At 38.4% G+C, this 16,571-nt stretch overlaps 1 protein-coding gene across 2 annotated transcripts in view; it reads left to right on the top strand.

Moving 5' to 3' along the window:
- Positions 1 to 15,524, top strand: part of homer2.L (homer scaffold protein 2 L homeolog) — an 87,184-nt gene extending 71,660 nt beyond the window's left edge. The window contains exons 7-9 of one of the 2 annotated variants that reach the window (XM_018250733.2): positions 1,713 to 1,823; positions 4,679 to 4,759; positions 10,510 to 15,524. In XM_018250733.2, the coding sequence (XP_018106222.1) occupies positions 1,713 to 1,823; positions 4,679 to 4,759; positions 10,510 to 10,698 (381 nt within the window). In that variant the 3' untranslated portion in view covers positions 10,699 to 15,524. 2 annotated transcript variants of the gene reach the window in all.
- The last annotated feature ends 1,047 nt before the right edge of the window (positions 15,525 to 16,571 follow it).

The following is a 16,571-nucleotide window of genomic DNA, read 5'->3' as shown; positions in this document are numbered from 1 at the left end:
ATCTATACAACAAAGGATTGTGGAAGCGTCATGGCTTGAACTAAGAAGGTTTCTGTGGAACTGGATAAGGTTACAAAACTCTTTCTAAAGTGTTTGGACTATTCCATTATACTTTCGGATCTTGTACAAATGGAGGCAGTCCAACGCCATTGTTGCCCTGCCCAGGAGTGTTCGACCAACAAAGTTCACATTAAGTAAATTGTCCAAAACTCTTGGAGAGGCAAAAATCTAAGGACCTAAAGACCCTTTTCTTGGATTGGTGAATATTGGTGTTCATGAGTCCGTCAACTTGAATACACTGAACAACAATGAACCAAAGCCAAAAAAAAATGAAACTCTTTAGCTTTAATGAAAAGTCTTATGCTTAGTGACAGACAAATGCTGCATTTTAGCATAAAAACCTTATCCCATCTGTGAAACATGAAGGTCACAATATCAATGTCTGCTTTGCTGCTTCTGGAGCAGGATGGCTTGTCATCACATGAATTCTTAAATTTACAAGCAAATTCTGCAGGAAAATGTTAGGGCATCCATTTGTAAACTAAAGATCTAGAGTAAGTTATTTATGCAGCAAGTTAGTAACCCTAAACAAACAAGTTGGTCTACCAAAGAATGGTTAAAGCAGAAGGTCAATGTTATGGAATAGGTGAGGCTTGATCTTAAAGGAACATTAACACCAAAAAAATAAGTGTTTAAAAGTAATGAAAATATCATGTGCTTTTGGCTGCACTGGTACAACAGGTGTGTTTGGTTGTGTAGCCATGGGGGCAGCCATTCAAAGCTGAAAAAGGAGAAAAGGCACAGGTAACGGATAAGCTCTATAGCATACAATGGGATTATTCAGAACATATCTGTTATCTACTATGTATCCTGTGCTTGAATGGCTGCCCCCATGGCCCCAGCAGCTTGTTTATATAAACTATAGTAGTCTTTCTGAAGCAAATACACCAGTTGTGCCAGTACAGGGAAACAGTACAATAAATTGTTTGTGAAGATTGTCATTCACCCAGGTCATGGTATAGCTATATAAATAAGTCAAATCAACTGGACCTGCTGTGCTTTTATTCTGATTGGAGCAACATTCCAGAGGATATATATTCTCGAAGGAAGATTTACAAGTTATCCTGAATTGAGAAAGCCAGTTGGATGACTGGTGATACGTCTTTAAGGAAAAAAAAAACACAGCAAGTCCAGTTGATTTGACTTATTTCTATAGAAGTACAATAAATTGTAATTGAAAACATTTTCACTTTTTGGTGTTACTGTTCCTTTAATCCTATAGAAATGTTGTGAAAAAAGCTGAAGCAGGCAGTTAATGTGCAAAAGCCCACCATCATCTCTTGAGTTAAAGCTTTTCTGTTCATACCGAAAAAGTTTAGTTGCTATATTCAAAGGATGCATTATAGTTACTGAAGTGAAGGGCCACATACCTTTGCCACACATCATTTTCCTAAATAAATATAAATCTGACTCCTCTGTTTAATTGGGTTCTCACTGTCAAGTTATAGGACTTGCAATGGAAAAACAGATCATGTTTTAAGTTATATCTATGCAGAAATATTACATGTAAAAGGGTTCAAACTATTTCAAGGATGACTGTAGGTGACCATAATAAATAGTATGTCTGTATATATACAGATGTCAGTGTATCTGCTGTTTCATTATTGTTCAGGACTGACATGGTTATATCCAATGTGTTGTTTTTTTTCTAGATTGGAGAGCTTGAGGCACAATGTGATGAGATCGAGAAGGAAAGAGAGAGGAACAAGGAGCTCAACAAAAGATTACAAGAACTGGAAGTTGAAATCCAGGACAAAGAAGCAGTATGTGCCTTATAACTTAAATGTCTCCATTTAGCATAATATCCCCATTTCATGTACAAACTCTGAAATGTGACGGCTTACCTCATGATAAGCAGCTTCTCATCTATGAAAGGGAATACAGACCTCTGTAAATATATTGTGTTACTATAGTACGTTACTGGATACTGTGGGAAGTTTAGCCCCTTTGCATCTAAAATATATTTAATAGATTAATTCTATTTAATTGATACTTTGCAATGGTATTGTCTGAGTAAAATTTTATATTTATACTTGCTATGTCCATGGCTTTCAGTGGACCTAGCAGGTATGTATTCTAACAGACATAGTTACACAGTTAAATTTGAATGAAAAAAGGGCAAACTTTGCAAGTTCAATCCCTCCAAAGGAACCCTAGAGCACATTTATACACATACTTGTACTGACCTATCTACACTCACATATATAAATTATACCAATATCTATACTAATTGTAGATTATAGTATCACAGTAATATCGTTTTTCTTTATACCTGTCTGGCACCCACACTTGTGCTGAGTCACACAATATCAGAATAAGAGCTGCTTAATGTAAGTTCATTTCTATGAGGCTTGTACTTAATTTTGCAGCGGTCTGCCTGCTGCCCATGTCAAAAAGCATAGCAGCTTTATGCTATAAAAATGATATATTTGATATAATTAAACTTATCTTAGACTTTACTTCACTCTTAAAATTAAAAATGGTCTTGCATTGCTCAATATAATGGTTTGCAGCGTAATGTTTATTTTCTCTGGTCCATTGTGGCTTGAGCTGCACCCCAGTATTGTACAATATTTGCATTAGCAATGCCAGTCTCTGAAGGTTTCATAAAAACGATTGACAGTTGCTAAACTCCCAGAATATCTGCTGCACAGGACAGCATAAAAATAATTGTATAGCTGAGAAGCATGTAATTTGAGTGACACAGGAATAATTTTACTGGCAACATTGGTCCAGCTTTTAAACAATTTAGTAGTATAGTATAGTAATGTGCAATTCATGGCATAGGGATTTGATAATAGCACAGTTTCTTACCCAAAACGTAATTCTGGGAAAGCAATAATATAAATATGGAATGCACCCTGTCTGTGAGCTGTCTACATCTCCCCCTTTGATTTTGGTTAATGGGTGTAATAATAAGGATTTTTAAATTCAGCTGGGCTGTGGCCCCAAAGGGGCCCCTATGTTTCTAAATAATTACATCTCTCACCACAGAATAAAAGGAAACTTATGCATGAATGGGCCACTTCACAATGCCACATACAGGTGTTTGAAGTATATGGGTGAATAAAACTATATTAGAAACATTTTTTTTTTAATTTTCCACATCCTATCTATTTACCCAGTTTTTATTTTTACACTGAACTGTTCATTTAAAGTTGCCATCCCAAAAGTTTATTCACCTAATAAACATTGTGGCTGGAAAGGAGGGAGGAATAGGTGAGCGTTGCTACTTTATTTGAATGGTATAGGTATTAAGGGCCAGCAGCATGAGGGGTAGCAACGGATCCAAAGATAATGTTTATATAAGGAACTATATTTACAAATAACTTCAAAATCTCTGTAAATTTATTTTTCATTATACTGAAAATGTGCTTAGAATTCCATTTACTTTCATTAGGCATTATCTGGGCAGACACACCGGAACACGATTGCTCTTGTTCTAATTTGGCCCTTTGACGTCAATCCATAGCTTTGATTCCTGTGTTTTTCTCCTTATGGGCACAGCTTCTATTTGCCTGAAAAAAAAATCTATTCATAGTGCTAACAATCAATAGTGCTACAGCAGTACAGAGATAACAAACAGTTGGAAATGGTTTCCTCTTATAAGCCCTTGCATTTTGGTAGTGGGAACCTGGAAGCTTATAGAAGAAAGCACAATTCCTTTGGCATGACATCAGAGAATAATCACCCTGTCCAGACATTTCTAACATCTTTAATTATGAATTTTGGGACAAATGCTATCTTTATAGTAGGTCCACTTCAAATACTACATGTAAAAATTTATTTGTGCATTTTAACCGCAGCAAAATTTATTAACATTATTCAAAAACAGTGTCGTGTCTCCACCCTGGTCTGCCTACCTTGTGTTAGCCACTCCCTCCTGATGCGTTCCGTGCTATTGGACGCTACAATATTTGGCACTCAAGCACTTTATTATTATGCACAACTAGATTTGTTTAACTTCAACTATATTGGAAATATTTTAATGGTCATGTTCCCTATCCCAAGGATTGAAAATAATTTAAAATTCATAATTTTCAAAACTTATTATGGGGAATTGTATTGGCTACTAGCTTAGAATGGAATGGAGTGTGTTATAAGTTAAGTGGTGAGAGCTGATGGAGATAGCTATATGGGTAGCCCCGGAACCTGTATAAAATAAGCCCACAGGTATTTAAGGGAAATGACCGGTATCAGCCACACCTCCTCTAATGAAGCGCCCAATAGTGAGAAACGCGTCAGAAAACAGAAGCTAACACAAGGTAGGCAGACCCGGGGGGGGGAGACACAGCTGGCGAATGGACGTTACTCCGCAAATTAACTAAGATGCGGATAACTGAACATCACCTCTTTTGCCAGACTTGCCTTCGCCAGCTCAGACCAGGCAAAGTGCATTGGAGTGCATAGATCTTCCTCAATCTTCTGTTACTTACGTCATAATTTTAGTGGAAAAAGTCCCAAAAAACGCTGGCGTCTTTTCCTTTTTTCAGAGTGATAGCCTGCAAAAGTCCTTAAAACATTTTTTGGCATTGAATTTTCGCAGGTTAGTAAATTTACCCCTTGGTGTTCATGGAGGACTGGGTTTTGCTAACATGATATCATATTCTATTCTCAGGAGCTGGAAGACCTGAGGAAACAAAGTGAACTTCTTCCCCAGCTGATGGCAGAGTGTGAATCTATGACTGAAAAGCTTCAGGTACTGAGATGTGCATGATGTTGTGGTTAGTGATGGGCGATTCACCGCAAATTCCCGCGATTCACCGCCGGCGAATAAATTCACGAAACAGCCGCGAAAATTCGGCAGCGTAAAAAAAAAAAATGGACGTCTGCACATTTTCGCCAGCAAATTAAATTAAAAACTAGATGCCGGCGCTGTTTCGCAAATTTTTTGCCGCTTCACGAATTTAGCCGGAAATTCACGAATTTTTCGGCAAAGCTAAACGCCCCAAATTCGCCCATCGCTAGTTGTGGTACTTTTTTGGGGGGCCTATTTCTTATAGTGTGTAAAAAAATAAAGGCATTTAAATACAACACTGTACTATAGGTTGTTGAATGGCAGGCTTCATGGGAAAAAATGGCATATTTATCAAGCTGAGTAGTGGTGTGTTAAAAACCAGTTTAAAATTATTATTTCTACGTTATTTATAAAGGCAAGGTAAAAACAGCATTCCTGTTACTCAACCTCTGTTTATTTTATGTACTTCTTACAATCTTGATTTATATACTATAGTGTTCAAGATGAAGGTATTGATGATATTTTATAATAACAATTACGCTACAATGACTACCCTTAAAGGGGTTGTTCACCTTTCAACCTTTCAGCTGTTAGAATTGATACAATAGTTTCTAATGCTCCAGAGATGCTGCTGAGAAATGTATCAACTTAATGTTGAAAAAGTGTAGCAATTTAGAGTCTGCACCTGAATTATTAAACTCCCAGACTCAAAAACCAGAGACAGGGACATTAAACTTTAAACTTCGATTTTTGGTAAAAAATAAAAAATGGAAAGTAATGGAAAAAAGTCTTTATTTCCGGTGAGCAATCTGAAAACAATTTAACTGAAAAAGTGTTTGGAGGGTGAACCACCCCTTTATACTGAATGGGCTGCACCACAGAAAATCACACAATTTGATAAATACGTAGTTTATTTTATACCACAATTGACACAGAAAATCCAGTATCATTATAATAAATAGGCCCCTAAATGTTTCTGCTGTTGTGTATGGAGGTTCACAAATGGCCAGTTAGGATGATATCTATCAAAATAGCCATACGATAGAGTTTCAAAGAACTCTGGGACAATGTATTGAACATGATCAGTTGGAAAACCTCTACATTGCTAACTTTTTTGAAGGTACACAGCATATATATATATATATTTCCTCTGTAGTCTGCAGAGCTATGCAACTGTTTCTAGATACAGATACTAGTAGTATAGCAGCAAAATGGCTACCCATTCTCATCCAATCACATACCTCTAGTCTACACTGACATGTAGCTCAGCATTATTCTTGCCTCCATGGAGCCACTTGCAGCAGTTGGATGAAGTGCACGTTATTTTAATGCTTCTGAAGTGCATTAGAAGACATGGCCACAGAAAACTGCTATATCCTACTGGAAAATCTGCAGCTTCAGCATTTTTTACTCCCCTCTGTATGAAAATGTTTATTTTGCAATGCAAGTGAATAGTTTAAATAGAATAGCAAGGTGCCTTCTAGCCATATTTCTCCTTTAATACATATAAAACCTAGTGGAACTGATTCCTTACTTTTAATTGGACAAGAACTTCCTTTATTTCAGCCAAAATTCCCTTATCAGTATAACTTACCTGCAACTCCCTTATCTGCTGTCTGGCCACCCTTGCCGTCCTCCTTTTCTGTATGTAGTCATCTGTTCCTTAATCTTTAATGGCTTTGCTTAATAATTTAGTAGCAGCAGGAAAAGGTGACTTTCAATTAATAAACTAAAGGGGTTATTGAACCTAATTCTGCTTGTATAGAACATGATCGGGCTTGTTCATTTTATCATTATGGATAATTCTGTTCCTATAAATACCTTGGCTTTTTATCATGTGGGTGCATAATTTCCAATCTTCTTGCTTCTGCGTAGCTGCTGCCATGTAGTTAATTATAACCTTCAAACCTATTCATTTCCTTTTCTCAAAAGGTTACAGCTGACTTCTATTTGTATATGTGCACCTTCCCTCAAGCTGATTGAGAGTCCCAGTCCTTATGAAATTGTAGCCACATTTAGGGGGAGACTGATTAATATTGTGATTGCTCCACTGCAATCGGAACAGCACTTAATGGTGCAAAGGCCAACTGACCCGAACCTTGCAATGATTGCAGCATGCTTATGATTAGCTTTTAGCGAGAAATGTCTGACATCCCTCAGGAACTGGTGGCATGCCATTAACAGAGTGAGGGTGATAAGTCACAGAGTTTTACTTTAAATAGCTTTAAATACTCCAGATTTGTTCATTGTCAACAGCATGAACTTAGCCATGAGTATGTGGCTTTTTTTACCGAATAGATGCCACTGTTAAGTCTTTATTTTTCAACATAATAAACTGTGGTGAAATGGACATAGTCAAGCTCATTTATCAACACTGGGCAAATTTGCCAGTGGCCAGTATACCATAGCAACCAATCAGTGTTTGGCTATTTTCAGGCAGCTGCAGGTAGAACAATAAAAGCAACAATTTGGTTGGTTGCTGTGGGTCAACTGGTAATGGTCAATTTTGCCCAGTGTTTGCCCCAATAGTGAACCCCTAGTGTATATAAAACATACATACGTAGGAGTTCTGGGGCTATATAAAATGTATGCACCAGATGCTTCACACTGCTCACAGAGCTGATTCTTAATGCCCATTAAAATTTTAGTAGTGTGATGTACAGCAGAGATGTCCATTTAGGGACCCTTGAGCTAGATATGATTTCTATAAGATTTATTTTCATCCCTATTTAAGGGTTTCTGCTGACTTCTTTGTGTGTAATATTGCCCCTAAACATTGGTATACAAGATTTAATCTGGCAAATGCAATATGATGATCTCTTGGTTTAGATGAATAACGTGCTACGGAAAACTTGAAGCCCTTACAGTGTTCAATTTTCTTGTGTGTACTGGTTGCAGTATATTCCTACCCATGGGACAGAGCTCTAGGCGGGTTCTCAGCAGGGGCTACTTCAGTTTGCTTCAAGCACTGAAGTCCTGAAAGCAGGTATAATAGGGAGAGATGGTGTCTGTAGTAGCAGTAGGTAAAATAGTCTCTGGGAAGGGACGGTGGGATAGCAGTTATAGTAGGGAGAGGGTGTCTATAGTAGCAGTGGGATAATAGTTTTTGGGAAGGAACTGTGGCTGGGGGATAGCGGGTATAGTAGGGAAAGATATAGGAGGTGGGATAGCAGGTATAGTAGGGAGAGTTGGTACCAATAGTACCAGTGGGATAATAGCCTCTGGGAAGGGCTTGTGGCTGTGGGATAGCAGGTATAGTAGGGAGAGGTTGTGTCTATAGTAACAGTGGGGTAAAAGTCTCTGGGAAGGGAGTGTGACTGTGGGATAGCAGGTATAGTAGGGAGAGATGGTGACTTTAGTGGCAGTGGGATAATTGTCTCTGGGAAGGGACAGTGGCTGTGGGATAGCAGGTATAGTAGGTAGAGTTAGTGCCAATAGTACCAGTTTGATAATAGCTTCTGGGAAGGGGCTGTGGGATAGCAGGTATAGTAGGGAGAGATGGTGCCTTTAGTGGTAGTGGGATAATAGTCTCTGGGAAGGGATTGGGACTGTGGGAATACAGGTATATACAAGTGAGTTGATACCTGTAGTAGCAATGTGAGGGGAAAGTTTGACTGTGCGATCTCAGGTATAGTAACAGATGGCACTATAGGAGCAGTGACATATTCGTATAGTAAGGGGCAACATTATATCAGTGTTGTGAGGAGACACTGGGAGTTTTAGCATGGACAATTTGACTTTAAATACGAGAAAGCAGATTTTCAGTATCTCGTAATACAGTGCCTTTTAATGATTTTGCATATGCCGTTATTTCTACAGGCATTTCAGACCTGATTTAAAACGAAATCATTATTTTTGCTTTTTGCAGTAAATTAGCATAATCTGCTTCAAAAAGTTTAAGACCTATCCAATACTAGGCATGGTTGTGTCTTTAACATGCTCTCAATTATAATGCCAACATTTATACCTCAATAATGCTGATGTTAAATAAGGCATTCGTTTTCATTTAGTGTTGATATGTTCTATTTATGGATAAATAATCTGATTTCTCTGGTGAAATTCCTGACATAGTAACAAGGAAAATCACTTATGTGGATGGGGAATATTCCTAGAAGATGATTTTATTACAGAAAAATGCTGAGAAATGGTATATGATATCTTGATGTTTGCCTAATTGTTGTCTGTACAATATAGCAACACAGGCTGAGCTGCTGACATTAGCACAGGACTCGCTCTCAGGGGACCTTCTCCCCTATGGAGCCATATTAGACGTTGTCATGACATGGAAATGACTGTGACTCTCTCTCCTTTTTTCTTGGCTCAGCTTTCCACTGCCCTGGGCTCCAGCAGAGTGTAGCAAAGCAGTTCAGGCAGCTTAAGAGCTAATCACAAGGTATTAGGGCAGCTACATCCTATAAATAAAGAGGCGGCTCTGGAAATCACACACAATATAGATGACTACAGTGGTTCAAAAATGAGTGTGTCATTACAGTTTGTCATTAAGCACAGGGAAAAAGCAAATCAATTACACATGATCGTTTGGTTTTGTATGTGTATGTAATATAAAAGACTGGAGCTTGCAAAGATATTGCTATTAAACACAACTCTGAGTTTAATATTTCTATCAATGCTAACTAAATTTACGGAAAATTCAGTCTGCCCTTCATAGCTATGGTCATAGGGGAGATTTTAAGGTAGGTCAGAAAAGGATTTGTCTCAGGTCCTCTCCTTTACAAGAGCCCCTTCGGGGGGTAAAGAATATAAATAAAAGTACATAAGGCATATTGTGTAACAACAGATATTTTTGTATATACATTAAAGGAGACATACTGTGTGAAAAACAAGAATTTGTTTTTGTTATGCTGTTTTTACATATGGATGGAAAGTTTAAAAAAAGTATCGTTTCGCGCCATATTTTCCACTTCCTGCTGCCTTTCCCAAGCTGTACAGGGGAGCCGGCAGCACTCCGCACACTGCACTGTAGGCTATGAACCAATCATCACTAGACTGATCTGATAGGGAACTGAAGCATGTCTTTGCACAGCAGGGCTGTGATTGGCTATCACCCCTCCTACTGTGCTTCTGGCAGAGAACGTTAGGACACACCCACCTTTCATTTGAACTCGGAGAGGGACTGTAGCAGATCTAGAGGGAGCTCCAATAAAGGGGCCATTCTTGAAGATAATATAAACTTTTAGCCCAGAGTATAAGTAGCACCATATATTATTCATTATTGCCTAGAATATTTGGGGGATTTTACTTATCCTATATGTCTCCTTTAATGCTGTCAAACAGGTACCAAGAACTGTAACTTTAGGGGTGTGCTTGAATGTGTAGCTCAAAAACACTTTTAGGATTGTTTCCTTCCCCAGATTGGGGACCCAGATGTAACACTGGCCCCCTCTAGCCCTGTATGGTCATGTACTGTATGATTAGCGGATGCTTATGATTCAGCTCGCCATCAGCCCATGAAATAAACCAGTCAGTGGCACTTTGGAGTTGTCTGCCAGCAAACTCCCAAAAAGTACCCTTCTGTTTTATAGTGCAGAATAATGGTTTTCTGTCTTCTTGGGCTCAAGTTCCTCATTGTGGCATGTGATCATTCATTTGGCTCCCAACAGCTCACACAGTTGGGTTCTCCAGGTCAAAAGTAACTTTTATCAATCACGTCAAATCTGAAAACTTAACGTTTGTTACTTCTCCCTTCCCAGGATTCTGAGATAAGGAACCAAGAGCTGGAAGAGAAAGTAAGGACTCTGAGAAAGGACATGGACGAGAGCCGACACAGACATGGCCACTTGAAATTGGAACTCAAACATTTTTTGAATGTATTTGATGCAAAAATGGATGACTTGCATGAATTACGTCAAGGACTTTCCAAACTACAGATCGATAACTAGGCTCACTAGGGTGTTGTGGATTTGTTTTCACATGGTGTAGGGGGTGCAAGCCACTTGAAACACAGGATGCTGTGCTCACTGCTTTCAACCTTTTATATCACAAGCAAATAGCTGGGATTTAACCTGTGGTTTTTTTTTAAATTCAGATTGGCAACCAATAGCTGCCTGACACTCTAAAGCCATTTGTTTCAATTACTACAGAATGTGTCTAGCTAGGGTTAGATTTAGACTCAGTGTAATGTGACAGACAAAAGATCAAAGCACTCGTTGTACATGGATATCACACCATGGCTACTGTCTGGTAATTATTCCTGTCACAGCACACATTCCTTTGCTCACAACAGTGCAGAGTAAATGAAGCAAGTCAGAAGGTCTGTGGAAAGGTAGCAGACTGGCAGGCCCCAGTGCAAATAATAATTTTCAGCCCTTGCTTCGGGAAAATCTCAAATTGCATAAAGTGCCCAATGAATCTACACTGCTCCCTATAGGATGACTAGATGATGGCGCTGCAATAAATAAATAAAGCACATAGCCAGAAACATAGTTAATTTACTGTTTCAGAAACCAAGTTGCAGTAATTCAGAGATACACATCTTATAAGTGAAAGGACAAGGGGTCCTTAACCTATCCAAATACAGGATGTCTGATAGCATGCTCTTAATGCTAAGCCACCATGATTCCCTTTAATACAATTAAATGTCTTCCTATAATTTATTTAATTTGTGACATATAATACAATTTCTATTTCTAGCACACATTTCTAAATTGAAACCAGTGCAAATCTGACTAACTTAATCTACTACTAGACACTGTTTGTGATTAAAGTAAGTATAATGACTCATTATGTCCTATTTATAATAATTGGTCTCTTCCATTTTTAGTTTGATAATTAATTAGGAGGGTTCACCTTAGTCTTGATATATTTACATTTGTACATACCCTAGTGTTGAATATGTAGGAATCTCACAGATATATTCATGTTTTTGATACTTGTATTCACCAAGGTAGAATTATACTAATCAGAAATTTTCTGCTTATCAAACTTTACATTCATCAAAGAATCTTCCATTTGCAGCTGTTCCAAGCTTTGCTGACCTTTGGAATCCAAGTTATAATTTTTAAAGTTATTCAGGGGAAATTTCAACCCATGCCTTCTGTAACTCTTCCCAGAGATGTCACTGGCTTGCAGGGTAATTTATATGGCTTTAAAGGAGAACTAAACCCTAAAGTTAAAAAAAACCTACCCTACATAGTACCCCCCCCCCCATAGAGTCAGGCATCAGAGTTCACAGGCGCCTTCTTCTTCTCTTTGGAAATCTTCGGAATAAGACCGGCATGGAGCAACAACTGCGCATGCACTGAAACTCATGAAAATTGCCGAAGCGCTGGTGTCATTCCCACGTTTAACAAAGCAGCTGAAGATTGTGCCCGTGAACTCCAATGCCTGAATCTGCACCAAGGGGCAAGTAAAATGTTAGGGGCATTTGCCAGGGTAACACTTAGGCTGGGGAGAGGAGGGAGGGTGGTTCTATGTAGGTTAGGGTTTTTTTAACGTTAGGGTTGAATTCTCCTTTAAGTTGAAGTTCTTCCCACAAGAGCTCAATATGGTTGAGATCAGCTGCTTCCTGTTTCTTCCACAAATTGGTCTTGCTTGATGATGCTGGTGTATGAGAAGGAACTGCCAAGAGAATTGCCTTGTCTGAGTGATTATCCTTGGACCTTAGCAGACTCCAGCCATCTGGTGGTCAAACTACATGCTTTGTTCATTAATAACTTTAGACACTGGCTTTGTATGAACTGAGTAACATTTCTGCCTTCCATTTTACTGAGTGCAGTTAATGAAAATCTGCTCTTTAACACCCTGGATGGTGAGGAATATATATAGAAAGTTTTGGGTAGGGTTGGGGTGCTACAGGATTTAGTATTAGTGGTTACAGTAAGTAAGTAAGGACTATTCTTTTAGGAAGAATATACCACTGCAAAAGCTCTTAGCTCCAAAAGTGAAAGATTGAGTGGCTTGAGAAAGGGCGGGCATGAGCCCAAAACATTGTCTGACCTAATAAATTAAGTTTTTCACTTTTGCAACTAAGAGGTGCTGCAGTGGTATTTTTTCCTGTTTGTCTGTGTAATCCCTCGCAATGGTTTCCGGACTGCTTTGCACCCACTTCACATGTTCTTACAAGGTGGTTGAAGTGCACACAACTTTTACTACTAAGGACTATTCCTAAGCATGAAGCCAGTGACCTGGTGCCCTGCAATCCCTGCTTCCAGCATTTAAATGGGACATAGTTATGAGCTGCATTTTGTTGGAAACCTGTGCCACAAAGCCCCTTATGGTGTACTGGTGGGAAAAGTTTTCAAGAACTGCAGGCAAATAATGGATTTCATTATCCATCTATAGCTTTTTACACCACACCACAAACCATTCTATTTGCAAAGACAGACTAATGATTCCTATCCACAAATCTGATTTTATGATGCTGAAGTGATAACCATCTTTCTTTCTGTTGTTCATTCAAATACCTATTGAACTTTAAGGCCCACGTTTTGAAGAAACAATGCAGATAATATATATAGTAAGCACAAAAAGCCCAAGAATATGAATATTATTAAAGTACGTTTAAATAAAAACAGTGACACTTTTGATGACTAAGTTTACTTTATGAATTAATGGAGCATTTCCATTTTTCATACTAGTCCTTTACAGACCAAGTTCATCTGAGAAACAGTTTTCTGCTTTTTTTTGTGCCTTCTGAAGTCTCCGGTGGGACCCAGCCGTCCAGTTTATAGAAATGTCATTGTCATTAGACATGGCTGATATGTTGCATAGAAGCGTTATTGCCGCCAGTTGTCAATGTGAGAACGCAACCAGTAAGACTTATAATTAAGTCCCTATAGTTTTTTTTTCACTTGACGTGTTTGAGATGCAGATTTGGGCACAATATAATAAACTTACCCAGAGGTTCAACAACTCTAAAACACTAATGATACTTTCAGTTGTCTACGGCAGCTCTCTATCTTGGATCTTTTAGTCTTTTTATGCCAAAGTCTTTTTTTTTTTTATGCCAGTGGTACTGCACATGCTCAGTGTGCTCCAGTTTGCTTTTGACAAACAAAACTTACAAATAGTCACAAATTATCAAAACAATAGCAGAAAGTGAGTTTCCATCTTTCACAGTAGGTTGGTGAGATTATTACTAATCACACTTATACTGAGAATTTTATTTTTTTGTGTATGTATATTGTGTGTTGATCCCTAAGCTCAGGTTAGTGACAGCAGCCCAGAACATGTGCTGTAAATCAATAGAAATGAAGGTTTAACAACTGGGGGCATGCTCAGAGGCACAGGAATGGCAAAATGTTCTGCAATCCATATCTGGTTTAGTCTTCATTGTTGGATCGGCAGTATGACCAAACAACTTTTTACAAGCACAGGACATTCCCATTCTATATAACTACACATATGCCTGTAAACTGGAGCTGCCATTTTCTTTGCCTCAGAAAAGCTCTTTGTCCTATTTCTGGCTATGAGAAAGGGCTCAGCAGGGTAATGCATTATGGTAACACACACTCATTTGTTTTAATGCATTAATGTTTCTTAAAAGAGAAAGAAAGACCTCCTGGTGCCATTATGAGAAAACCTGTGCTATAAAGTCACTAATATGTCACATCTATAAATAACTGCATTGAAGTTGCCTTTCTAACTGGAATTGGTCTAGTAAAGAAAACATCCACTTATGTTGCATTTGACAGCCATGTTAGACCATAAACAACTGTTGCTTTGACACCTGTTTTTACATAGACATTTGTGTTGTTGCTAAACTATATGCAACTTTTAATTCTGTACCTTGTCTCACTAGTTCCGTAGCCTGGTATACATTGCAGTTCCATTAACCACACTCCCTTGTTTGACTGTCTACTGGTTAATTGTTTGGGTTGACCTTGGGATAAGTGATCATACTTCATAAGGTATAACCTTTTATCCATGCTTGGATTAGTGATGGCCAGTAATTCCTGACATGGTCATTATATAGTTTGTGATGGCAAACATGGGCCATTAAGCTTTGTGCCAATCTCTAGTCCAAGAGCGAGAAGGCTACATGGTTGATAATCCTGACAACAACATGACGCACCCAATGGAAGTTATAAGAATCAGTAAGTGGTTCCACAACTCAATTTCTCTCATTCACAACCACCCAGATCTAGATCTTTGCTCATTTATTTAACCAAAGTTGCCTTCTGCTGCCACAGATCAAAATAGGAATTCTCTAAAAGGCACCAGGTGCACCTAACATGGACTCAACAGCAGTAAGAGAAAATAGTACCTACTTTCATGGAGCATTATGATGACTTAATTCTGCTCTATTTTCCCCTTAGGTGCAGTAAGTCTCCTTGGTAAGGCCAGACGTTTTATAACAATGTAGCTTTATTACACAATATCTTGTTTCTTCAGAATAAAATACTAAAATGGCTACCTCCAAGATGCTCGCTTTTAGTAGGGATTGTTTTCTGTTCTAAATAGCAAAAGCAAGAAAAGCAAGAACTGGAAAAGAGGACTTCCTTTCAAACGTGGAATTTAGTCTAATCTGCAGCAATCACTCAGCGCTGCTTGCATTATTCCTGTGAATCCTAAAATATTGTACTGGTTGTGATGGAATTTATGTGTAAGAGTTTACATCCTTCTGAAGACTTTAAAGGTGGAGTGTTCGGTGGGGGAATAGCTTTTATTTAAAAGAGAGGTCTAAAGTTTTGAAGCAATAGTTTATAAATAAGATGCCATAATGTAGAAATGAATGAACTAAATGAAATAAAGCACTTGTGAAATAAGAAGTGTTTTTTTAATGGAAAGTGTCTGGGCAAAGTATTATTTTTATTAATTTGAAAAGATATCATGGAAACCTCTTCCATCATGTACCCTCAGTAGCATGCATAGCATGGGCAGAGATGTTCTATTACTAATACTGCTGACCTGTAGTGGAAAAAAGAGCCTCCAGTACCCTTCTGCTCTCCACACTTGCTTGACCTATTTGCCAAGTATTTTTCGTGTAATGCTTTATTTTAAATTATTATTTTGGTACAATACACATTATGCTTGTGCCATACAATATTTTCACATCTGAAAAGAACCCATTTACTAAAATTCTGAATATTGCGAAGCTATAAAGTGCCCGAGCACAATATGAGGGTGAGTAGTTACTAGATGTATTCTGACTGCAATTCAAATGACACTGTTTTACTGTGGCAAGTAAATTTGCTTCAGGGATCCCATGAAATATGTATGATGTGCTTTGACATGGCTCAGTGTAGGGTAAATAAATCAAATCAAGAGTGCAATCCTCCTTTTCGTTAGCCTGAAATATGTTCTTGGAAATGTTCTGCCGCCTTACAGCTATGGCAGGACCCAGGGAAAAGAGGGCCAGGTTAACGTGTGTACCATCTATTCATTTTCTTTTAAATAGACAATACATTATTACGGCTATTCTTATTGTGTGCATGGAACAGCCCATATCTGTACTTTTATTCATGTGGCTTGCCTGGGCAGAATTATACAAATATATAACCAGCATGTGCTAAGTTTAGATGCATTGAATGAGCTTACCGTTGTACACGGTGGGCCCAGGTGCACACGCCCCAGACCTTCAGCAATGGGAGCAGATACCAGGAAACTTGAAAAGAGTCTATGACTAAGTGTCCTTGGTAGACACGAAATGCGTCCGGCCGTGGTTCTTAATTATGGAAAATACAATGTAAGCTTTTTTTTAATCCTTTCATTATCTGACTCCGGCTTTACTATTTTGTGGGTCCAGGCTTGTGCCAGCCTCTTTTTAAGTTTCCTGGGCAGAATTATGTTTGAAACATCTCAGTAGCAACAG

This window comes from Xenopus laevis, chromosome 3L (assembly GCF_017654675.1).
Source record: "Xenopus laevis strain J_2021 chromosome 3L, Xenopus_laevis_v10.1, whole genome shotgun sequence".
Lineage (NCBI taxonomy): Eukaryota > Metazoa > Chordata > Amphibia > Anura > Pipidae > Xenopus > Xenopus laevis.
This window is presented reverse-complemented; position numbering and strand designations above follow the sequence as displayed.